At 50.6% G+C, this 23,214-nt stretch overlaps 1 protein-coding gene across 1 annotated transcript; it reads left to right on the top strand.

Annotated features, from left to right (window-relative positions):
- The first annotated feature begins 6,454 nt into the window (after positions 1 to 6,454).
- On the top strand, positions 6,455 to 23,048 carry ME2 (malic enzyme 2). Its single transcript, XM_035309443.1, has 16 exons — positions 6,455 to 6,714; positions 9,904 to 10,027; positions 13,779 to 13,912; positions 14,364 to 14,513; positions 15,215 to 15,290; positions 15,581 to 15,742; positions 16,246 to 16,349; positions 16,653 to 16,762; positions 16,872 to 16,969; positions 17,931 to 18,044; positions 18,132 to 18,246; positions 18,582 to 18,724; positions 19,610 to 19,712; positions 20,239 to 20,309; positions 20,974 to 21,072; positions 21,440 to 23,048. The coding sequence occupies exons 2-16, from the start codon at positions 9,920 to 9,922 to the stop codon at positions 21,587 to 21,589; spliced, it is 1,737 nt and encodes a 578-aa protein (XP_035165334.1). The 5' UTR covers positions 6,455 to 6,714; positions 9,904 to 9,919; the 3' UTR covers positions 21,590 to 23,048.
- Positions 23,049 to 23,214: the final 166 nt, after the last annotated feature.

The following is a 23,214-nucleotide window of genomic DNA, read 5'->3' as shown; positions in this document are numbered from 1 at the left end:
CCATCGACCATTTTTGAGTGCTTGTGGTAAGAACAGGGTAGAATTGTGGCATGCACTCATTTCAGGCCTGAAATGGATTTATTTTTTTCCCCCATTGATCATGAGAGGAATTGAAGAGGACAAATAAACCATATGGCATTTGTTCATAAATAGTTCCCTTTGACATTTTCAAAGGCAGAGTTTGTTGTTGGAAGTAGTACAATACCCGGGCGAACGTAGACATCTCCGAGTGCATCTTCAGTTCCTGAGACCTTGCTCACCATGTCATTTTGAACTGCCATCTGGCAGCTGTTGGAGCGAGTTTATAACAATCACATAGCTAAATTCAAAGAGTAGGATTCTATTTATTTTTTTAAAAAAGCGAAATCTAGCTTACAAAGACAAGCTTTTCTCACCGGGGCTTACTCCATTGTCTCTCGGGTTGCAGCAGAACGGATAGAACAAAAGGATCTTGAAAGGGTTGCTCTGATTAATCTCGCAGTGGAAATAAGCAGGCGCTTTAGGAAGTCTGCATGAATTTGTGTTAGGCTTTGGAGAGAATATACCCAATTACATCTTAGACAGGACAGACTATACCTAAAAACTTTTTTCTTTTTCCTTTTTTATTTTTAATTTAAAAATGTGGCGCAGTGCCTACTGCGTTCAATTTTTTTCTCCCCCTGCCGTTTCTCCTCTGCTGTAGGCTGAATTTTCATTGCAAAAAGTGCAATTCCTGGGGAACAACCACCCCAAGACCACTCCAGCAGTGAGCCAGGCTGCCTCTTCCTCCTGTTTTAGCATCCCAAGGCACACGTGTGTACACACCAAAACACATATTGCGTGTGCTGGATGCCTGGAGAGCCTCTGCATCAGGCCTTGGGACTGGAAAGGTTTGTTTCCAGCTTTACATTTGCATTTTCCCCTCTCATCTCAAAGCTCAGCTGCATCTCTTCAGCCTCCACCTCTGGAGGTGTGAATTCCTTCTCCATGATGAGAGGGTTTGGGCACTGATGTAGGGCTAAAAACTCTAAGAGCTTGGGATGGAGCAAATGCAAGAGGGAACCAAGCTGGAGAAGGGGGAAAAATGGGAGCTGGGAAGCCGAGGAGGTAAGGAGCTGGGGTTGTGTGGTGGATTTGTTGACTGTCACCAGTGTTTCAGAAGCACATGCAGCATCTCTTCAGTCCCACTGAAACAAAACTGCTGGCCCTGAGGCGTTCTGGCCTGTTTTCTTTCCCCCAAATCCTTCCTGATGGGGTAGTTTCCTTCTGTGTGGATCTTTAAGCACTGATGGGTTTGTACTTCACAGATGATCACGGTATTTGTTTATAATAAGCAGCAGGTGGGTAATACTGCATGTAATTTGGAAATCGAGGAGGTGGGGATCTTCCATAACATGATTTAGCCAAAAGTGCAACATTTATCTGGAAACACAGGTGGAGTTTGCAGGTAGCAGGAGCCACACAGCCAAAATGTCCCTGTAGGCCTTATGAGTGGAAACTGTTGGGCCCAAAGCTGTGGGAAGCTGTGTTTTCTGGTTAAAAGCCTGTCTGACTTCTGATTATTATTATTATTTATTATTATTATTTGGAAATGAGGCCTGCATTAGGTGAGGAAGGCCTGCCCTCTGCAGGGGAGTTGGTAAAAGTGGGGTTTCTGGCGTAATCCCCTGCCTGCATAAAACCACGGTCCCACTGCTGACAGCACACCGTTGTTATTAGGGATGGTTTCCAGTCAGGAATTGTCAGGATCCCAGTCCAGAAGAGCTGGGATCCATCAGTTTAAGGTGGATCCATCAGTTTAAGGCGCTGCAAGAGGCACCAAGAGGCCTGCTGATGGGGCTCACCCTCTAACCCACTCTCTTCAAGGCCTAGCGCTGGCTGTGACCGCTCCCTGTGAGGTTTATTCTCTTTCCGCAGTTCACGTGCGCACTGTATTAGCTGATAGGAAGACAGAAAAGTGCTGTGTGCTGATTTCAAGACCCTAAACCCAGATATAACGTCACCAAAGCCTTACTTGTGGGGTTGTGCTCCCTGCTGAGGTGCCTGACTGACCCCTCTTTGCAGCCTAACCGCACTCAGTGAGCCTTCACTGTGACTTTACTGCCAAGTTTTTGGTATTTTTATACCAATTTAGATCAGATAAAGGAACAATCCCAACCTGCACCGACTGATCAGAAGAGGGCAGTGCTTCCCCTCTGTATTTGTCTGCCTTTAGGCTTGAATCTGAACAGCCTCAAAGCAGCAAGTGGATGCTGCAGAGCTACCATTACGCAGGCCGGGATGTCAATCTACCACCCACAGATGCAAATTTCCAGATTAATATTAATAATTAGTAACATGTAACGAATTAGCAGATTGTTAATTAGTTGCCTGTTTGAATTGCAAGTCTGAATTTTGGGGGTGTGGGGCTCGGCTGACCCCCAAAGTACGGCGCGTCTGTGAGGTTTTGCGGGTCCTCAGCCAGCAAAGAGGTATTTTTACGAGAAGGAAAAGCTTGTATAAAAGCATCGGTTGTGGATATGAGACTAAAAAGAAGTTTTCTTTCTCAGCACAAGCAAGGCGGCTTTAAGGGCAAGCAACCAGGACACCAGCCTGACCCCTCAGCCTAAAAACCCGCCTCCTCCTGCAATCTGGGTCAGTAACAGAGTAAGCCATTAAGCCTCGTTAGGTTAACTAACGGATTTAGCAGGATTTAACAGTGCCACCAAACGTTCCCAGGAGCTGGAGGTTTTACAATCTGCGCTGTTAAATCACTAGCACAGTCCCAGGCACAGTGCTGGATCGGGCCAAGGAGCATATGAAAAATTTTCAGCAGAGTAGCTTTAAAAGGTAGAGCAAAATTAGTAGGCACAAGCACAAGGAAAATGATGGAAATAAGGCAAAGGTAATTAGCAGTGTTGGAGCTCTAAAGGTGTAAGAGGCAAAGCTTGCGGGAAGAAGTAACATCTTTTAGTGAAATTGGTAAATGTCGTCTTTACTGCGTAGCTCCTGCCATGGTATCATAACGGAAATGAGCAGAGGCATTAGGGACATCTCTCTGTGTAAGGTTTACTCTAGACATGGTTAATTAACCCTCAGCATTTTTAGCAGAAATAGTGGAAGATAAAGATGCTGGTTTTTATCCAGATGTAGGAACTTTCGTCCTGAGAGACGGTTTGTCTGCCAAGATCTACGCTGTAAAAAAATCTGAGATGGAAGGTCGATAAAGGCTAATGTGACAAATTATTTGTTGGGTAGTTGTGTATACGTAGGTACATCATCAGCATATTTATGGGATTGGTGGTGTAGGTGTCAAGGCAACGGTGTGGAAAGAAGGAAAAGAGCCATGGATCTAGGTGAGTAGAACAGAGAGCAGTTTTTTTTTTATTATTTTTTTTATTTTATTTTATTTTAATTTAATTTCCATTAAGAATCAGTGATATAAAAAACCAAGAACATCGAGTCCAGCTCTGGTGGTTTTGCTTTAAATAGGCTGAAAAACTGGAACTGCTACAGAGAGGACCGACAAAATTATCTCAAGGATGGGGAAAAAAAAAAACCTTCTGTTTAATTTATGGGATGGATTTGGTAACAGTCAGTAAGGAAGGTTATGGGAAAAATAAAACAGGAATAGTCAACTCTGATTTACCAAAGAGAGACATAACAGGCAGCAAATGATTACAAGTCCAGGAAAACTCAAATGAGAAATATAGCAGTTTTAGGAGAGTGAAAGCAATCGATGCATACTGAGATCGAATGACTTTTGGGAGGAACTGCTGGCTTTCTCTGAAGCGGAACCTGAGTAAAATGCAACGGCCTGCATAAGTAGGAAATCTGCTGTGATAATCTAATGGTCTCCTGTTGTATGAAAAAAAGGTGAATGAATTCTCTCTGTGTTGTGAGCGAGCTGTGAAACTGCTTGGGGTGGGTCCCGAACAGCCCAGAGAGCTAGCAGAGCCGTGACGTTTCGTGTTTAGGGAGCTGAGGAATGCCAAGGGCTCCCAGTTGTTCTCTTGGCAACGGCAAAGCAACAACATCACGGGTGCCAAAAGAAACTCTTCTGTGCTGAGCACCAAAGATGGTGATAAACATCCTCAGGAGGAAGAAGAAATAACTCCTTTTCTTGTTGGACAGCACATGTTGCATGATTTAGCTATAAATCTAACTCGTGGGGTTGCTGTCCGCCTCGCTAGCTGTAGGTCAGATGTAAAGCATCCCTGTTGTCTTAGGACCAGGCGAGTTTGGGTTATCAGACAGTAGCTGAGCTGTGCAGCATGACACATTGCTACGGGATGCTGCTGGCCACCTGCACGAGGCTGGGGTAAGGCACGAAGCACGGTCCTTCTCTCTGCAATGACCCCCAGCTCGAAAAAGCTTTGCAGGATTGGAGTCTGGATTTGAGAATGAACGTGAAGGATGGTAACGTGGGCTTTTACCAAAGAGCTGCTGGGAGAAGACACCAAGGCACCAAGTGGCAAGGCAGTGGGTGTGCTGTGTACGAGTAAAAAGCTCTCCTGAAAAATATTGCTGGGAGTTTCAGCCCCTGCAGCCCTGCCAGATCTCATTCCATGGGGTGGAGTTTTTTCTCTTCTGGGCTTAATTACAACACAGCCTTCCCGACCGACGTTCTTTCACAAGCAAGACTTCGGCAGTATATTTCAGCAAGGCATTAACCACTCATCGGATACATTGGACAAGATCCTCAGCCACTCTAAAATGACATTCAGCATTACTGATTTATGCTGTTTGGGTATGGAGTCTGGCGTTTCTAAACGCCCTCAATTTGGGCTATATTTAGCCAGGCACAAAGCCATGACCTTGCACGTTATTTTAGCCATCTTCTTTGTTTATAGGTGCGGCATCGCGTTAGACGGAAAGGTTTCAAAGCCAGCACAGCCACGCTGACAGGGAGCTGGGGGAAAGCAGCAGGATATGTAGTTCACGACAAGCCTCAAAATCATGATTAGAAGAGGAGGCTTTGATTAAGTGGGCTCATATATTTATTGTCGCAGTTACTATAGCGACTGTGCTTCTTTTCGCTGCAGAGCGTTCCTTCGCACCTCTAACAATTGGAATTCTCTCGAGTGCCAGAGGAGATTTAACAACCTCACAGTTTCTGGAGCTATTCAAAACCCGCCTGGGTGCCATCCTGCGCAATGTGCTCGGGGGTGATCCTGCTGGGCAGGGAGGGGGTTGGACTGGGGTGATCTCCTGAGGTCCTTTTTGACCTCAGAAATGCAGGATTTCTGCCAAGCCTTCTGTTTTAATTAAACGTGCTGGGTGCTGTGAGGTATCCCAGCCCTTCAGGCTGTGGATGGCAACCCATGAGACGGAGGTTAAGTCTTCACTGTGTCCACTGTTTTACCATGCATTTTGAGGAGCCCTAACTGGCGGAGGGGACGAGGGCTTGTGACTTTTAGGATCAAGGTCCGTAAGCACATATGTTCAGACTGTGTTACAGAGTCTGATCTAGCAGATGAAAGCCCTGAAGTGCTACAAAGCTGGTGAAGGGCCTGGAGCACAAGTCCCGTGAGGGCTGAGGGACCTGGGGTTGTTTAGTCTGGAGAAGAGGAGGCTCAGGGGAGACCTTATTGCTCTCTGCCTGAAAAGGGGTTGTGGGGAGCTGGGGTTGGCCTCTTCTCACAGATAACTAGCGATAGGACCAGAGGGAACGGCCTCAAGTTGTGCCAGGGGAGGCTCAGGTTGGAAATGAGGAGACATTTCTGTCAGAAAGAGTGGTCAGGTACAGGGACGGGTTGCCCAGGGAGGTGGTGGGGTCACCGTCCCTGGGGGTGTTCAAGGAAGGGTTAGATGTGCTTGGGGACGTGGTTTAGTGGGTGACATTGGTGGCAGGGGATGGTTGGGACGGATGATGTTGGAGGTCTCTTCCAACCCTAAGCATTCTGTGATTCTAAGCAGAGAAGACTTTGCCAAAGCACCTTCCTCACTGTGGCCAGGCCGAAGCTGAGTCTCAAACCCCTCCAGCAACGAGACCACCACAGTTTTACCACGACACAAAGCCGTGGGGAGCAGAGATACCAGACGTGGAGCGGCAAAACAGGAGTCGGACGCGGTCCCTGCTCGAAGCAGCCTCCACCTTGTCTCAAGTAACAACACCCGGGGCCACCTTGCGCCCCCCTCCAAAACACCCCTCTTTGGTGCCTCTCCCCTGCTTGGCTGTGCCTTTCCTGCCTCGCCCTCCTTCCTGGCCTGTCACCCCTCAGAGCTGAGGTCCCCTTGTCACTGCCACAGCCACCCGGGGTCCCCTCCATGGCGGGGTCCCCTCCATGGCGGGGTCCCCTCCATGGCGGGGTCCCCTCCATGGCGGGGTCCCCTCACGGCCCCGTCCCTTTGCCGCCCCCTCCCCTCAAACAAGCCCCGCCCCCTCTCGGGCACCTCTCCGGAGCTCCTCGCCCCGCCCCCGCGCGCCGATTGGCTGCCGCCCCTGGATCGTTTGCATATTATCGACCCGCCATCCCCTGTATCAGCGCGAGGAGCCGCGGAGCAGCCAGCTCATTGGTGGGGCGCCGCCGGCCCGTGAGGTTTCTCCCTTCTCATTGGTCCTGCGCGTTGTCAGTCACGGGAACGCCCCGCCCTCCGGGGTGTCCCTCCCTGGCGCAGCCCCGCTCGCCGCATTCAGTGGCGGGTTCCGAGGCCGACGGAGCTCCGGCGGATGGCAGCTGCTGTCGCACAATAGAGACAGGTCCTCGGCCAGCATCGCTCGGAGGGCAGCAGGAGGAGGCGGACCGCGCTCCGGTAACAATTTTCCAATTGTTAGGAAGGCCTCCGGCCCTTTCCCAGCCCGTCCCTCGGGGGCCTTTTCCGCGGGGAGGCGGCGGGGCGGGCATCGCCTCGGCCCCGGGGGTAACGCGGGCGGGGAGGCGGCCCCATGGCCGTGTTCCCCCCCGGCGCCTTTCCCCGGCTCCATCCCGGGGTGAGGGGTGGCCGCTGCTTGCCGGCCCCGGCCCCAGCCGGGCAGCGCCGCGGCTCCTTAGGAGGAAGCCGCCTGGCCTGCCTGGAGCCCGCCTGCCCGGTCCTTTGGGGTTATTTTTTTCACCTTTCGGCCGTTTGGGGATAAAGAAGCGGCGGTGCGGTGCCTCACAGGTCCTGCCTGGCTCTCACCACCGAGCTGTGTGGGGTGAAGGCGCCTCCGAGCCCCTTAGTCGTGGTGGCAGAGATGTCCAGCTGGTTAAAACCCCCCTAAAACACCCAGCGTGTCCATGAAGGGCCCATAAAGAAGCCAGCCGTGCAGCCAAGCAGCCTTCTGTGTGGTACCTTTGCCTTCTTCCTCCCCAGAAGTTAGTTAGGCAAACAATATACAGACCTATATCCACCAGAGCGATGCAAAGAGCTCCGCAAGCAACTCGTGTGTGGGCAGCCAGGAGCATCCGAAGCGCTGCTCGCCTGTGGTAAGGGGAACAGAAACGCGGTCCCGGCGCGTAAATTAAGGGAAAAAGCTTGCCTTAGTCTGAGGACAAAGCCTCTGATAATCGTTATGAGTCAGCAGCGTCAGCGCAGGCGACACTTGAAGGTGTTGTGTGTTTTTTTTTTTCCTCCTGCAAGCTGAGGAAGTGTTAAAATGCGTGGTAGGGTGCTGGCCTTGGGCGCCTGCTACTCGCACGCTCATCCTTGCTAGAATCCTTTCCTGCACCTTTTCAGCAACAGGAGGAACGCCTCGGGCTGCTAGCTAATTGTACGTGCGTGTATTTTCAGAGTCCTCTTAGGATTTATGGATTGATAATTTGTTATTGTCAGCCCAAACTGTATTACACAGCAAGGGTTGTAAGTGGTGGGCGAGCTTTAGTGGAGGTCACGCCTCATATAAGGTATTTAAAGCTGAGTTACTTTCCCAGGAGGAATTCCCTTTTGGAAGCGCGCAGCAGGTGGCGAGGATATCCTTGTTCCTCTCCCGCTTGGTATAAAATCATCTGTACGTTTGGAAAGAAGAAAGCGGGCGTAGCGTATCCAGAATAAAGCAGCAGCAGCTTTTTCTTCGGAGGAATTCTTCTGCAGTCTTTCTGAAGACTCTGCAGGAGTCTTCTTGGCTTCCAGGAGCCTTCCCAGTAAGACAAACCAAATAAAATCCGGGATGCAGACCCATTTTTCGGTCAGACTAAGCTAAAAGTACCAGTTTGGCAGTTCCTGCAAGTACAAGATCGTGGATTTTGTGATGCTTAAGGCAAATCTGTCCCCCCAAAATGTCCAAAAAGTAGCTCTCTGACGTGTGCTAAGGGTTTTTACCGACCGAGACTCCACTTCAACCCTGTTTTTCTGTTTGCGCCGCGGGCAGCTTGCCAGCGTCGTGAGTTCAAGTAATTCAGATAACGCCGCTCTTTTTGCAAACAAGCTCTGAAGTCACTCTGCTCGATTTATCTCTCTGCTTTGTTTGCTGAATGCTTCCTATCTGAGAGAGTGAAGTTACCCTGCTTAAGCACCCCGCCTCACCCGGCTTTTCTCCCCGTTGCGGGGCTTGCCTGGGAACGAGAGGGGAGCAGTTCAGGGCGTTAAAAGATCCGCCCGCGGAGCGAGCAGCTCACCGCTGGGCGTGTTATCGGTGCCACCTCCCAGTTCATTTGCAGATCTCCAGGTGCCCGAGGAATGCCATTGACTCGGGACATTGCTGGAGAGAACTGGACGCGGCGTCAGGTCAGTTCAGGGAACCACCGGGCTCATCCCCTGCTCCTTCCTCCGCTTCGGGGCTCCCCTCGTAACGTAGCAGTGACCCCGTTCCCTCGCCCCCCGCAAAACCCCTCCTGCACTGCTGGAGGGAGGCAGGTACAGGGGAAACTCTTTTTATTTTTAAGCAAAACCCTCCCTGGGAGGCACGTTTGGAGTTGGAACTTGCCTAATGGAATAATTTCCGACTGCTTGATCATTACCGAAGTGATGAAGCCGGCTAGAGGGTGCCTGGTTTGTGTCACGCTGGGGTGGGCAGGGCGTACCGCAGCCTCGCTGAAAGAAGAAATTAAAGCCTAGTTCTGCTTACGCCGACGCGGGTTTCAGCAGGAATTCTATTCCTCTTTCAATTCCTCTGCTTTCTTCCTAATTCCTCCTGCTAGGGCATTGCCCAGCCTCGGTCCTCTCTCTGCGTATCTGTTTTTGTGACGCTGCAGCCCCCTTTTTTTCCCCTCACGACATCCTTCCCCCTTCTCGACCAACCTCTACGGTCAAAATCATCTCTCCCGGTGCCTCGAGCCCGACCTCTCTTCAGGTAACTCACGCAAAATCCAGCACGGCCACCTGAAAACCTTGCCACAGAGCAGCTTGGGGACCTTTTTGGGGACCTTTCTGGGGACCTCGTGGGTGGCCTGGCCCTGGGGACGTCCCAGAAGCAGGGCTGGTGGGATGGCGCAGGGAAGGACGTTGGGCTTCGGGTCTCCCTGGTTAATTAGGGAGCTACTTGATTAGGTTAGGAGAAATCTGGGCCACGATCTTGTTTGGTGCTTAAACGCTCATTAGGCGCAGCGAAGGAATTCCAATTTAATGAGAGGAAGATAAGGTGTGGTGCTTGTCCTACATTTGAATTCCTTGTTTAGGGTATTTATCAGGGACAAATTGACCCTGGAAGCAGGTGGGGACGTGTTCTGGCACAGCACCAGGCACAGATCAATTTTAGCTTCCACGGGCTTGCTTTTGGGAGCTATGGCGGATAAGCAGCCACAATTAAAAACATTTAAGACCGGACTTGCCGCTCCTAAAGCCTGGCAAAACCTAATTTTGCTTCTCCGATCCTGCTCCTGTAGGAGTCCTTTCCAGCTGCCCTTCCTTTTTCCCCTTCCTGGCTGCCACGAGGCAATTTGGGGTTATTCCCGCTGCGATTGAGTGTAGAGTCTTAAATAACACGCGCCTACTTCCCTTCCCACAGCTGGCTTGGGAACACGAGCGTCAACTCAGCTTGCTTTTGTATCTCAACTTCTTTTTTCCCCCCCCCCCCTTCCTTCCCAGGTGCAGCACCAAAGCCATGTTCTCCCGGTTAAGGGCGGCCGCCGCTCCCTGCTCGCTGGCGCGTCGCGGCGCACACACGAAAGAAAAAGGCAAGCCGCTGATGTTAAACCCGCGGACGAACAAGGTTGGTAGCGCTTCTTTCTCCGAAGGCTTTATCTCCCACCTGGTAACGGCGCAGCGGACCTTGTTCCAGGGCGAAACCGCCCCCGGGGGAGCTTCGTTGGGCCGCAGCCAAAAAAAAAGGGGGAGAAAAAGGAAGGAGTCAGTGATTATTTCTGAGTTTACTGCCTGGACACCCGAAGTACAAGGACTCGAAGCTCTGCTTTCTGCTTCTGTCAGCACGCGCCTCCCCTTGCTCGTTTCCGCGACGACACCAGCTGAGGAATCGCTGATTCTCGCTCGCCCCTCGCTTAGTTTTAGAACGGTTTCGTTCCCTGCTTTTGCAAAAGTTTACTTTTGATTCCCGTCCCTCCGGAAAGCCACGGCTCCCCCGGGCCGGCTTTTGCCGGGAGTTGGGACCGAGCCATATCAGTGCGAGACAACCCCGCGCAGGGTCACGCAGAGCGTCTAAAAATAAGCTTTGAATGGAGCTCGCGGAGGGGGAGAGGCATTCTGTTAATTCCCTGCGTCGGGAGGAACTCCTAACCCAGTCATTTTGTAGCTGGTTTGCTTTTTTCCCTCCCTCCCCAAGCCCTTTATCTTTTTTTTCGGAGAAGCAACCTGGGAATATCGAATCCACGTGTGAACTAAAACCGATCAGGGGAGGGAAGAATAGATCGGTGTCGTTTGTCCGGATCACATCGGCTCAGAGAGCTCTCTGAGCTATAAACACTTCGCAGGGGCACGTCGCAGGATTTCACGTTCCGAGGCCGGGTTTCGAGGGTTCATTGTCAGGGCAGCTCGGCAAAGGTCACGAGCTGTATCAGCTCCGTCCGTGGGGGCTTACAACCTGCCGCCACGTTTGATTTCTGCCGGGCTGCTCAGCGCCAAGGGATTCAGGTTACACCTACCCGGCCTCAGGACCTTTTATTCCGCCTCCGAAGGCGGCGTTTTAAACTCGTTGGGCGCTTAAAACGCCGGTAGGGCAATCAGGTTTGTTTAATTACAGTTCAATTATTTGTATGCTGATCCAATTTGGGATTCCCTGATGAGGCCCAAGTGCCTCTCTTCCAGGTAGGTCGTCGTCTTCTCCCACCTTGTGTTCGGCTGTACCGTTAATCCCGTTCTGCGTTTGTTCCCGGTTTCAAGCCCAATTGATTTTCATCCATGCCCTAAAATATTTGGCTGAAACTCCGGCGGATCGCCCCCGCTGGCGGCGCCAGCGCTCGTGGCGAAGACGTGCGTGGCCTCGCTGACGCCTGGTGAACACCCAGACGGCGTGTTCTTAATTCAGAAATTAAAAAACAAAGCTGCCCGAGAAAATAAATCGAGCAGGACAACGTGAGGAAGGCCTGCACGAACTCCAAGATCAAAAAACGGCCGCTCCCTTTCCCCCTCCCCTGCCCGTTTTCACCGTGCTGGCCTGGGGCACGCTGCTTTCTTCGGCTTGAAGGTAATTTGGGGGCGTAAAATAAGCGATGCCCGCCTGCTTTCCTGGGAGAACCGGGAGAAATAAGTGGAGGTGGAGTCCCACCGCGGGCTTTGTGCCCGGCCCCGCTGCTCTGGGGACGGGAGCTTTCAGGTCTAGGGTTCACGGCCGGGCGGTCGCTGCTTCTGCAGCTTTTATCGGCTTCCCGGAGATGCGTGGGCTTTAAAAAGGGCTTCGGGAGAAGATGGGAGTTCAGAAGGGGTGGAAGAAGAGGGAGCTGTTTAATACGTAACTAGTTTTTATCACCTGCCTGGAGAGGAGGTGTGGAAGTACCAAAGGTGCACCCCGTTTTAACTGCGGTCAGCTCTTCTGCTCCCGAGTCCCCAGCTGCCGGCACGGAGGCTGGGGGAGGGAAGGAAGGAAACCGCCTGGATGAGGAGGTTTGGGGGCTGGCTGATGGTTTTAGCAGCCCTCTTCTTGTAGCTTCAGCGTGGATTTCAGATCCTACTGATGGGGGAAGTTTGCAAAGCTTTTACATCGTAATAAAACAGCTTTTTTTTTTTTTTTTTGCTGGGTTTTAGCAGGCTTGCACCCTGGCTTCCTCCATCGTTTAACTGCTGGTTCTGGACAAAACGAAGATGAGAAATTAAGCTTAAAAAAAGAGGAAGGAAATCCAAGGGGAGTGCCTTGTTCTGTCCCGTTCTCATAAACACAAACTTTGAATCCCTGGCTGAGATAGCAAATAACACCTTTGATTCATACGAGTGAGCTGCCTTAATTCGCTCGCTCCGCAGGCGCGTTGTGCAAGAGTGAACTTTGGGGTTTCGCCAGAGGGAGGCCGTTAAGGAAATGGAAACCCACAGAGCGATATAAAACGCCCTTTATTTGGAAAAGGTTTATGATGCCTTTCAAGGTTTACGACGCGGAGATGAGCGTGTTGTGATGACGACTGGAAATGGCACGGTTTGGTCTTCCAAACCCTGGTGCGTTTGGATAGATCCTGCTTTTGTATCTTTGGCAGGGGCTTCTTTTTTTTAATATATAAATCATGTTTTTCAGAATGCTTGGGAGTGTTTCTGGTTGCAGGTAGAGTATTCCCTCCTCCACGGGTGCCCACAAGCCTTCGCAGTGCTATTTTATCCCCGCCCGCAAATAATTCTCAGCTTAGAGACCTTATCAAAGTCGCTCTTGCAAGATTCAGGTCTCCCGTTCCCCTTTACGCGTAGCGGGCGACTGGAATTTGCCTGGGCCGGTATTTATAGCGCCGCTTGCTCTTTGTAGCAGGAGCCCAGCTGGTAGGGCCAAAGCGAGGTCCAGGCGGTTCGTGGATTAAAGGTGCAGTTCTCAGAGATCCCCCAAAGCTGCCAGCGCTTCGTTTCCCTACCTTTTTTCATCCCCCCCCATGGCGGTACGTTGGTTGTGTTGCGACAAATTCGACTCTACCTATTAATCATTTCATTCACGGTCTTCGAGCAGCTTAACCTTCCCAGGGAATCCTTTCACCTCTGCGGAGGATGTCGAAGTGAAACTGAAACGGATCCAGGAGAGAATGAAACGCTTGGCAGGTGATAGAAAAAGGAAGAATTGAGTTGGCTCTTGTCAAAACTATTCCAGGGAAGGTTGTCAGGTATAAAGTATCGACCTATTTTAGGGTTAAATGCTTTGCAAATCCGAGTATTTGCAAGTATTTTTTGCAAAATCGTTGATTTTTTTTTGTCTTTTGTCCCATTTTTTTACAAGACCTGAACCTTTGAAGCCTCTTTTAAGCCTATTTTTTTTTTTAACCGGGCAGCATGAACCTGAAACGGGATTTTGTGTTTTGCAATTTAAGCCTCCCGAAACTTTAATTTGTTACAAGCGAGGCTTTTGGGCGGCGGAGCCTTACAGTCCTAAGGGATCGGGCATGGCCTTGAGCAAAAAAAAATGAAGCGTTCAGGTTGAAATTTGATCCCGATAGAATCATCGGGGCGATTCCCACCCTTTGGGGTCAGGATTAGGGAAAATAAGTCGGAAAATGCAGACGGAGAGAAAGCTCTTTGCGGCTGCGAGCGTAGGGAGCAGACTGGGTGACCCCCTTGTTCCGGTCAACCCTCTTATTTCTGGGAAGTGGTTCAAGAACCAGCTGTTTTCTTCCGAAACATCTGCGGTGGAATCTCGTCGCTCTTCCCCAGTTTCACCGAGGGGAAACGACAGCTGGGAGAGGCCACCCGAGGACTCGGCGCAGCGGAAAATGGATAGTCAGAAACGGCAAAGAGAAAGCCAGGATAAATAGAAGTGCTGGAGGGGAAAAACAGCCAAGTATTGCCGAGCTTTATTTCTCTCCTTCTCACCTCTCTTTTGTTTTCAGGGGATGGCCTTCACGCTCCACGAACGGCAGATGCTCGGCTTGCAAGGACTTCTGCCCCCTAAAATCGAGACCCAGGACATTCAAGCCTTACGCTTCCACAAGAATTTGGCAAAAATGACGGACCCCTTGGAGAAGTAAGCACCCCTCCGGCCTTGTTGGGTCCTGCGAGTAAATGGAGGCGGCTGAAAAAACATTTCACGGCCTTAACCAACCAAGGCCTTGATGGTTTTTTTTTCAGTCGTTGAAGGTTATTTTCAGTTTTGCACAGAAAGCTGCAGTCACCACGTGGCCAGATGAGGCTGGGGAGCATTATTGTAAAATAATCTCTAACCATAAGGTAAACCAGAAGGTGTTGGAGCTTTTTTTTTTTTTTTTGCCAGTTTCTTTCGTAGAATGGCGTGTTTTTAGCATCCTGTTGCTGGTTTCGTACATGCCTACGTGTATCGACGTGCCCAGCTTGAGTCGAGAAGGGAATTTCATGAAGAAATACTGTGAAATATTACCTTGGCTGTTTTTCCGCGCGGTCTTAAATAAGCATAAACGGGGAAACTGTTAAATCCACGTTGGTTTTGTTGTCGGTTTCAGGTATATCTACATAATGGGCATCCAAGAGAGAAACGAGAAGTTATTCTACAGGGTTTTACAAGACGATATCGAGCGGTTGATGCCAATTGTGTACACACCAACGGTGGGCCTCGCCTGCTCCCAGTACGGACACATCTTCAGGAGACCAAAGTAAGAACAATAGATAGATGCTGCTGTTAATTTTGTTGTTGTTGGGTGGGTTTTATTTCCTTTTCCGTCGGTTTCACCTGCACAAGACTTGCTCCGGTTCAGGGCGGTGAAAGCTGGTTAAATCCGAACTGAACACTCAGTTCGTGCTGGAAAACAGGAGACTGGAAAACAAAAGCGGTAACGTGGCACGGAAGTACCAGAAGAGGGGCTCCAGCCCCGTTTGTAGCTCTTCCCAAGATGCCGTACGGCTCCCTCAATTCCCAGGGGGAGTGCTGTGGATTTCTCCAACTCCTGAAATCCCATCTGTGGAACCGAAACCTGTCTGAGAACGGAGCAAGCGTAGGTTAAAAGGGATCTCTGACGGCCAGCCAGCCTCACCCTGTGCTCAGGAGGGGTTTCTTTAGATGTATTCTCCTTGAGTGAAAGAATCAGATGCTTCTGCTCTTCACCTGGGCTCTTTTCTGCTTCATTGCCTCCCCTTTTCCCGGAGAGAAGCACTCCTGAAGAGGATTTCCTCTGTGTTTTTCCCGTAGAGTGTCCAAGTGACTGAACAGAAATGCATACACCAAATCGTCCTGTGAATGTTGTGCCTCACGGGTGGCAACAGTTCAATTTTACGAAAGCTTTTAATGTTTTAAGAGTTAGTTTTGCAAAGCGAAATTTCGAATTGTCACCTGCAAAAGATTTCTGTTCTCTTTCAGAGGGTTGTTCATTTCCATCTCAGACCGAGGCCACATCAGGTCCATTGTGAATAACTGGCCAGAGAACGACGTTAAGGTACTAGCGTTGTATCGTCCTTCTTCTGAATCGTTATTTAAGCTCAGCAGGGCTTCTTGGCTAGCATTTGGTGGAAACCTCAGTGCTGAATAATCCGTTCTTGGCAGTTGTTGGACAACGATTGCAAAACACAGAAGAGGTGGTTGGGAAGCCCCCGTATTTGGCCGTTCAGTTTGACCCAGTCGGGTCTGGAACCGCAAAGGGAGATGATACCACTATAGAATTTCTATCGCTAGAAACTTTATAAATGTCAGTGATCTTTTATAGCTTCACCTGCGTTTCGTTTTCAGGCTGTTGTGGTCACCGACGGAGAAAGGATCTTGGGTCTCGGAGACCTCGGGGTGTACGGGATGGGAATTCCAGTGGGGAAACTCTGCTTGTATACGGCCTGTGCAGGAATCCATCCAGATAAATGCTTGCCTGTGTGCATCGACGTTGGAACTGACAACATGGTGAGTTAGACACAACTTTGCCTGAAACTCTCGCTCTGAAAAGTATCTGATTGAAAGCGTTTAGCATGATAAGAGGAGATTTTTAGCTGGGCACCTTAAAACCAAGTATGTTTTTTTTTAAAAGGGTGAGCGATTCAGAATTCAGTAACGTGATTGTATCCGTGATAGAAAAACCCCAGCTAGCTTGACAGCGAAATGACGCGTTTGGAAGTAATTTGAATGCTGGGACACTGCCAAAATAGATTAAAGCCAGCTGAGAGGCTGGAAACGCGGAGGAAGATTCATTAAAGCAGTTTCTCGCTCGCAGTATCGATCTGTTCCGTTTTAAAAGTAGCCGTCACCGACCTCAAGTGCCAGCTGAAGTTCCTGAGCATTGATCTAGGCTGGGAGCAGCTACAGCGGCCCTGCAAACGCAGTATCTTTGAGAGCGGTGTGAAACGTGAACTCCTGGGAATGTTTACGGAGGAAGTGATTCACCCCGCTGCTGCTTTATTCTCTTTCAGACCCTCTTAAAAGATCCATTTTACATGGGCCTCTACCAAAAAAGGGATCGCTCGCAGGTCTACGATGACCTAATCGATGAATTTATGGAAGCCATTACAGACAGGTATGGCCCTGAATATTCTGCACGGATTTACGGCCAGAACTGCTGGCAAGAAAACTCCGGGACATGCTGTCCTTGCAAGAGCCGCTTCAGGAATGAAGATGAGATGCGTTTGTGTTTCTGGCTCTGTAGCGACTTTTTTTTTCTGTGACCTGTTTGTATTTACCCGTTAAATATGCACAGAATGGAGATGGAGCTCTTTGAATCCCGAGGACATCTCCTGTCCGGAGATAAACGTGCAGGATTTGTTTTTTAATCAATTCTTTCTTGGTGAGCCTAACGAGAAACGTTTCCCCTGGTCTGTAGGTACGGCCAGAACACCCTCATCCAATTTGAAGACTTCGGAAACCACAACGCTTTTCGGTTTTTGAGAAAATACAGAGAGAAATACTGTACCTTCAACGACGATATCCAGGGTATGCCCTCTGTTTGCCTTCCTTACGTACACGCCGAAACGGTTCCGAAACGAGATGTGCCGTGTAGATCCGTTCAATTCCCCTCAGATTTGTCCCGCTTTTTTTATAGGGACGGCTTCGGTGGCCTTAGCGGGCCTGCTGGCAGCACAGAAAGCCACTGGCAAACCGATTTCAGAGCAGAAAGTGCTGTTCCTTGGAGCAGGAGAGGTGAGTTCTCACGAGCTGGCTAGAATTAAACAAGATCGAAGCGTATTTATTTCCTGATTCTTTGGATTTCTTTGCAGGATTCGTTTTAAGGCACGATGAAATGCATCAACAGGAGGGGGTACCTGCTTAGAGAACGCTATCTCAAAGTAGTTTGACATCTGCCAGGGCTCAGTTCCTCACTTCTTTGCATGGATTTACAAAAGCAGCAGGGAGCTGTGCGTAGATGAGGGGGAATTTACCGTGAAATTATGATTCAGTAGGAAAGGGAGGAAGAATTAACACATCTGTTAATTCTTACGGCGTTACAGAGGAAGATGCCGTGGTTTCCTCGGGAGGTTTAAAATCAGTGGCTGTTTGCAGCAGACACTTGGTAGTGGCAGTAGCAGCACCATGCTTCTTGGTTTATCAGCAAAATTGCTTCTAGGGCGCTGGCAAAATCACTTAATTAGCTGCAGAAGCCTCCTGCTGGGCCAGGTCCTCTGACGTGGTGGCGTTGCCTCTGAACTGAGCCCTGCTCCGCACCTCCCTCTGCCTGCCAGCCTCAGCACCTGGTGCAGGAGGAGGGAGGTGAAGGAAAAGCGCTGCCAGCATCCCCTTTTGTGCCCTCTGTCAGGAAAGAGAGGTTCCGAAAGCAGTTAGGCACAGACCGCTCGGCCGTGGTTTCCTGGCAGGAGGCCTGCAAGCACTGCCTTGTTCTCAGCGTCCAGCTGGGCTGCTTTCTTGTGGCTGCTTCACCGGGCTGGCACGGGGGCAGAGCACACAGGAGAGCTGCCTCTCTCTTCGCCTCGAAGAGGTGATGCTGTCGATGCCAGGAGCCTGCTCCAAACTAAGCAAACCGCTCGTGTTTCAGAGCCGACGGAAGAAATTAAGTCTGGGGGGGGATCTTGAGCAGATGTTCGTGATGACAGACCCCTTTTTGTGACTCGTTATAAAAAAAAAAACAACTCCTTTTATCCCCAAGGCCGCCCTGGGAATCGCCAACCTCATCGTTATGGCCATGATGGAGAATGGTGTTTCAGCAGAGGAAGCCTACAAGAGAATATGGATGTTCGACAAATACGGATTGCTGGTTCAGGTAGGGGCGCGCCAGACCTTCAAATACCCCAGAAATACGGCTGCTTTACGTCTCCTCCTCACAGCTCAAATCGACGTTTATCTGTAGGGCCGAGAACAAAAGGTAGATTCCAACCAGGAACCGTTTACGCATCCGGCTCCGGAGCAGATCCCAAAGACGTTTGTGGACGCAGTGAACGTGCTCCGGCCTTCCGCTATCATCGGTAAGTCAGGTCGTTTTTGGTTCTCTTTCCACGACTTCGTGCATTTTCTCTTGCTAACGTTGCCCCCAGGAGGCTGGCGATGGTGATCCGCGTTTCTGTGAGATGGAAGAAGTGAGGATTAGGAAGAAAAAGACGGAAAATAGGTATTTGGAGCACGTTAATTAGCTGTTCCCGTGAAAACGCGGATTTTAAGCAGCCACCAGCAGAGCAGTGCCCGCTCGCGGTCTCCTTGTGCAAGAAATGTGATTCTTTGCTCCGGGCGGGGGTGAAATCAACTGTCATCAGTCCTCAGGCAACCACGTCTTGATTTATCGCTGTGTTTGCGTTTACTTCAGGGGTGGCAGGAGCTGGGCGGCTCTTCTCTCACGACGTGATCAAAGCGATGGGCTCTATCAACGAGCGGCCGATAATATTTGCGCTGAGCAACCCCACGGTGAAGGCTGAGTGCACGGCAGAGGAAGCGTATACGTTAACAGAGGTACGGGGCGGTTAGAAGCGTCGGCCACTCGATGATAGAGTGTGTCGGTCACCCTCTGTCCTCGCGTTCCCCTGTCCCGGTGCCTGTAGAACCAGCTGGTAATTTCCTCTCTTTCAATCTTAGGTTTTCAGGGGTGGGGCTTTTGAAAAGACGTCTTTTTTTTCAGCACAGTCCCGAATCTGGCAGCTCATCCGCGTAGAAATGAGCGGGTGGAGACCTTTCCTCGTACGTCGATGCAGAGATGCGAACCTCTTCCTTCCACTGTTCGTGGGGTTGAGTTTCTAGTGTTAAAACCTCGCAGAGGCAAGGCGCTGCTGGTTAGTTTCAAGCTTGGTAAAACGAGCGCCGAAGGAGCTGTGTTTACCCCAGAAAATGCAATCGTATCCCTTCCCATCAAGACCCAGGAGTTACCTAGAAAATCCTACCCGATTCGACTTAAGGTGTTGGTCTTGCAATTCGGGATCAGAGCTGCCAGCCCCACGCATCTCCTGACCCCGGGACCTGGCTGGTGCGAAATCCTTCACCAGACCAGGATGGCTCGAAGGAAATGAAGACATCACCGCTGAATTTTTATTCCCCCCTTCTTCTTCCGCTAGGTGGCACCTCGGAAAGCCTGACGGTGCTCTAGTGCCCTCTGCCACCGCGTGTTTGTACTGTGTGGGCTTTCGTTGTCTTCCAATTTTCACTCTTTCGAGCCCTTTTCAAGGAAGGCTGAGCCGACGGCGTTCTTCGCTCCCTTTGCCTTATCGTGTCCTTGGGGACCATCCTGAGCTGCAGGACACGGCTGGCCCCGTGTTTCATAACGCCTTCATCTCCTCCATGCTGCTGCCTCTTCAGGAACCGACTAGCAAAAGCGGTGATGGTTTATCTCCCTTCGTTTCGCAGGGGCGTTGCTTGTTTGCCAGCGGCAGCCCGTTCGACCTGGTGACTCTGGAAGATGGAAGAACCTTCAAACCAGGCCAAGGCAACAACGCTTACATTTTTCCAGGTATTAACCAAAACTGTCTTCCGACCTTTTAAGGCTGGGCCGTTAGCACCTCCTCCTGGGTTCCCTCGCTTCCCGAGTTAGCGCGGCAGCGCGAAGAAGAGCATTTAAGGACGAGAACTCGCTCCGAAGAACGATGGAAAGGGAATTAGCGAAGGCCGGGTGCCACGCACGTGGTGCGCGCGCAGTGAGCTCACCCCAGGAAACAAAAGGGTGTTCTTAAAGGCTTGGAGGGCTCTTCCGCTTGTTTGCTGGGGGGAGGAGAAAATAAGCGGCAGGACAGCCTGTCGAGGTTATGTCTGCACAAAAGCAGCCTTAGAGAGATTTCTCTGCGTCCCCGTTTCTCTCCCTTTCTTCCCCCAGCTGTCCAAAGCCACCTGGTAGGGTAAACGATTGAGCACACGTGGAAAAGGTTCCCTGAGCGTGTGCGGAAAGCTGTGGGAGGAATGAAAACTGAACAGCAGCTTCTGGGCAGCAGGCTGCGGATTCGAAAGTGCTGTGGCCCTAATTGGCGATAATTTTATTGTAGGCGTGGCTCTCGCTGTGATCCTCAGCAGTGTTCGACATATTAGTGATAAGGTTTTCCTAGAAGCTGCTAAGGTAAGTGTGGAAGCAGAGTAGGCTGCGGCTTCTGGTACGGGTGACGCGACGAGCGGTCCCTCAGATCTCGCTGGAACCCCAGGGTTTTCTTTTGGCTTCCTTTATGCCTCCCTAGTGGGGGGGGGGGGGGGGGGGGAAATCCACAATTTGTGGAAAAAATTAGCGCCCCCCGCAGCAGTTGCTTATCATCCGGCAACCGAACACCCAAATAGGAAATCTGTGTGTAAATTGCCTCCCGGCCTCGCAGGGGCTGCGTTTTCCTCCCGCCCTGCTCTTGCTTCCACCGCCAGCAGTGCGGGCAGGGCCGTGTGAGCTCCCTGGGCTCCTGCCCCGCTTTCCCGCTCTGAAGCGGGAGCAGCTAGCACATGGGAGCCGCAGAATCAACTGCGGTCCTGTAGGCACCCGGTACTCCTAAACCCCACGCTTAGGGGTAGCTCAGCCTCCAAAAAACTGGGTCTTACTCTGTTAAATACCGACAAGCCCGATGCAGGCACGGATTGGAGAACTGACCCCCCAAGAACAGCGAGATTTTTTTTTGATGGCCTTATCCCAGTTCTTTAGGAAAACTCCGGCAGCAAGAGCACCACCAGTTGCTTGCCTCGGGTGTTTTAGCACGTTCCTGATCCCGTTCGGTAGGTAATGAGTTGCTGCTTTTCTAATTCAGGCGCTGGCGGAACAGCTGACTGACGAGGAGCTCGCACAGGGAAGACTTTACCCTCCGCTGTCTAACATCAGGGAAGTTTCTATTTATATTGCCGTCAAGGTGAGTGTGGAACGTGAAAGCTTTCACGTAAAAGCGTGCCCGAAGTGTTTTATGCGGATGTCGCTGCGCCGTAGAACCCTTCAACACCAGACGGGCGCAAAAAGAAAACAACCCAACCCCCTCGTGCGTTTGCTAGGAAGCAGGCGATATCCTTGGGGGTGTTGGATGCTTGGGTTGGGCGGTGAGCCGAAACTGGGCTCTCGGATTTCTGAAACCAAGCTTTCGGATCCCCGATCGTTCGGGAATTGTAAAAAGACTTCACGGTGTTTGTCTTTTATCCAGCTCCTAAGCCCGAAATGCTAGGGAAGCGTGAACGTCGCGTGGATGTAGTGCGAGGCGCAAACTGCCCGGTGCTTTGACTTTGCAGGTGATGGAATTTTTGTACGCCAACAACATGGCTTTCCATTACCCCGAGCCCGCAGACAAGAACCGTTACATTCGATCCAAAGTCTGGACCTACGAATACGAATCCTTCATGCCCGATGTGTATGACTGGCCCGAGTCTAAGGTTCACTGATGGACCGGAAGATCGCGCTCCTCAGGCAGTACCTTCTACTCTGCAGGGATCCCTTTTTCCGACCAATTTAAATCGTGCCCGTCGAGTCCTGTAATTTATTTTCACTTATTTTGATGTCTCTTTGCCCTTGACATAGGTTGCTCCCCGCTCCCCCAGGCATCTGCTGAGAACTGTTTGGATGAGGGCATCCATTGCAGGATGGAGAGAGCTCTTCAAAATTACTCCTTAAAATGAAACGGCATTTCTTTGAGCCCTCACCACGCTAAATAATTCGATGAGCAACGTTTTAGCTGCACGTGCGTGATGCTCTCTCGTCGCTGCTGATTTCCGGAACGATTTATTTCTGCTTTTCATAATCAGTCTTCTCATTGGCAGCATTATTTGTGCCGACACCAGAGAGAATCCCTTCAAAAACAAAAGGGGGGGGTGGGGGTAGCTTAAGACAAATTTAAGTCTGATGGGCTTAAGTCTGATACTCAAAGATGCCCGTGTCCAGACTTCCTTGTTGCCGCTCTCTTTGTGCTTTGAGGAGCAGCGCGGTGTCCACGCGCGGGATCTGCAGCAACGTTGCATTTTGTCTTCCCAGCGTCCCGTGAAATCTCGTAGGAGGAAAAACGCGAGCTCGATAAAATTATCCCAGGAAAGCCTGACAATGCATTAATCACTAGCTTTTAAAAAGCAAAGCTGTGCTGTTACCTACTCGATTATATCACGTAAAGGCAGAATCCGAAGTGATCTACAGAAATCTTGGGAGATTTTGCAGGCAGATTCTTGCAGTTGACTCCAAGGTGACGGAGCGGTGGCTTTTTTCTTTCCAAGTTCTGTTCCTCCCAGCTGCATCGTTTCTCCCTCGCGTAGCCTCGCTTTCCCAGAAGGACTCGTGTATGATGTTTTTTACGGCGTTCCTGACTCAAACGCTCCCGAGCGGGACTCGCTCGCCGCGTTGAACAACCCACCCTCCGCCCCAGAGCTGAGGAAGCCAACCCCGAAGGCGTAATCCTTACTTAAATAAAGTCTCCGCAGAAGTGTGCAAAATAGACCCAAAATACAGCAGGGAAAATAGTCTCTGTACCTCCTTAGACGTCATCGCTGTCGTTCCCTGCCCAGTCTCCGCTTTTAAAATGAAGTCGATGTGTTCGAGAAGGAGCAGTCGGCTTTTAGAAGGCTTTGTCGAGGTGAGGAAAGAAGACTGATTATAGAAACGCAGAAAACGGGTGATGGTGGGGGAAAGGCCGCACCTTCAACCTGTGGTAAAATGCTGCCTGGTGGGGCTCGAAGTGCTGCACTGCCGAGCTGTGCGACTTCACATGGTCTGCAGCTTGTATATGTGAGCAGATACACACAAAAAAAAGACCAACACCTACACGGGATGTTTTTACAAAGAACGCTCTTTTTTTTTTTCATCTATTTTTGCTAGGCCTGTTTTTAGTGTATTTAAATTGGTGATCTCACGGAAAGAGAATGATTTCTTTAGCCTAGAATTGTTTTTTACCTTCTGAAAAAAAAAAAAATGCAACTCTTGCCGAAGCCCCTGCCTCGGTGGAGTTGCGCATCACTGAATCAAAAGACGTTGGCAACGCACACTTCCTCGCTTCTTCTGACGACGTCCTAATTAGGCAGAAGAG

This window comes from Oxyura jamaicensis, chromosome Z, assembly GCF_011077185.1.
Source record: "Oxyura jamaicensis isolate SHBP4307 breed ruddy duck chromosome Z, BPBGC_Ojam_1.0, whole genome shotgun sequence".
NCBI classification, from domain to species: domain Eukaryota; kingdom Metazoa; phylum Chordata; class Aves; order Anseriformes; family Anatidae; genus Oxyura; species Oxyura jamaicensis.
The sequence above is the reverse complement of the archived record's forward strand: the minus strand, read 5'-3'. Positions and strand labels throughout refer to the sequence as shown.

What these genes read in the sequence shown, in the direction of transcription:
- ME2 (XM_035309443.1), top strand. Translation starts at nt 9,920, where the DNA reads ATGTTCTCCCGGTTAAGGGCGGCCGCCGCTCCCTGCTCGCTGGCGCGT. An exon ending in ATGACGGACCCCTTGGAGAA is followed by an intron (nt 13,913 to 14,363) that starts GTAAGCACCCCT and finishes TGTCGGTTTCAG; the next exon opens with GTATATCTACATAATGGGCA. An exon ending in ACGTTGGAACTGACAACATG is followed by an intron (nt 15,743 to 16,245) that starts GTGAGTTAGACA and finishes ATTCTCTTTCAG; the next exon opens with ACCCTCTTAAAAGATCCATT.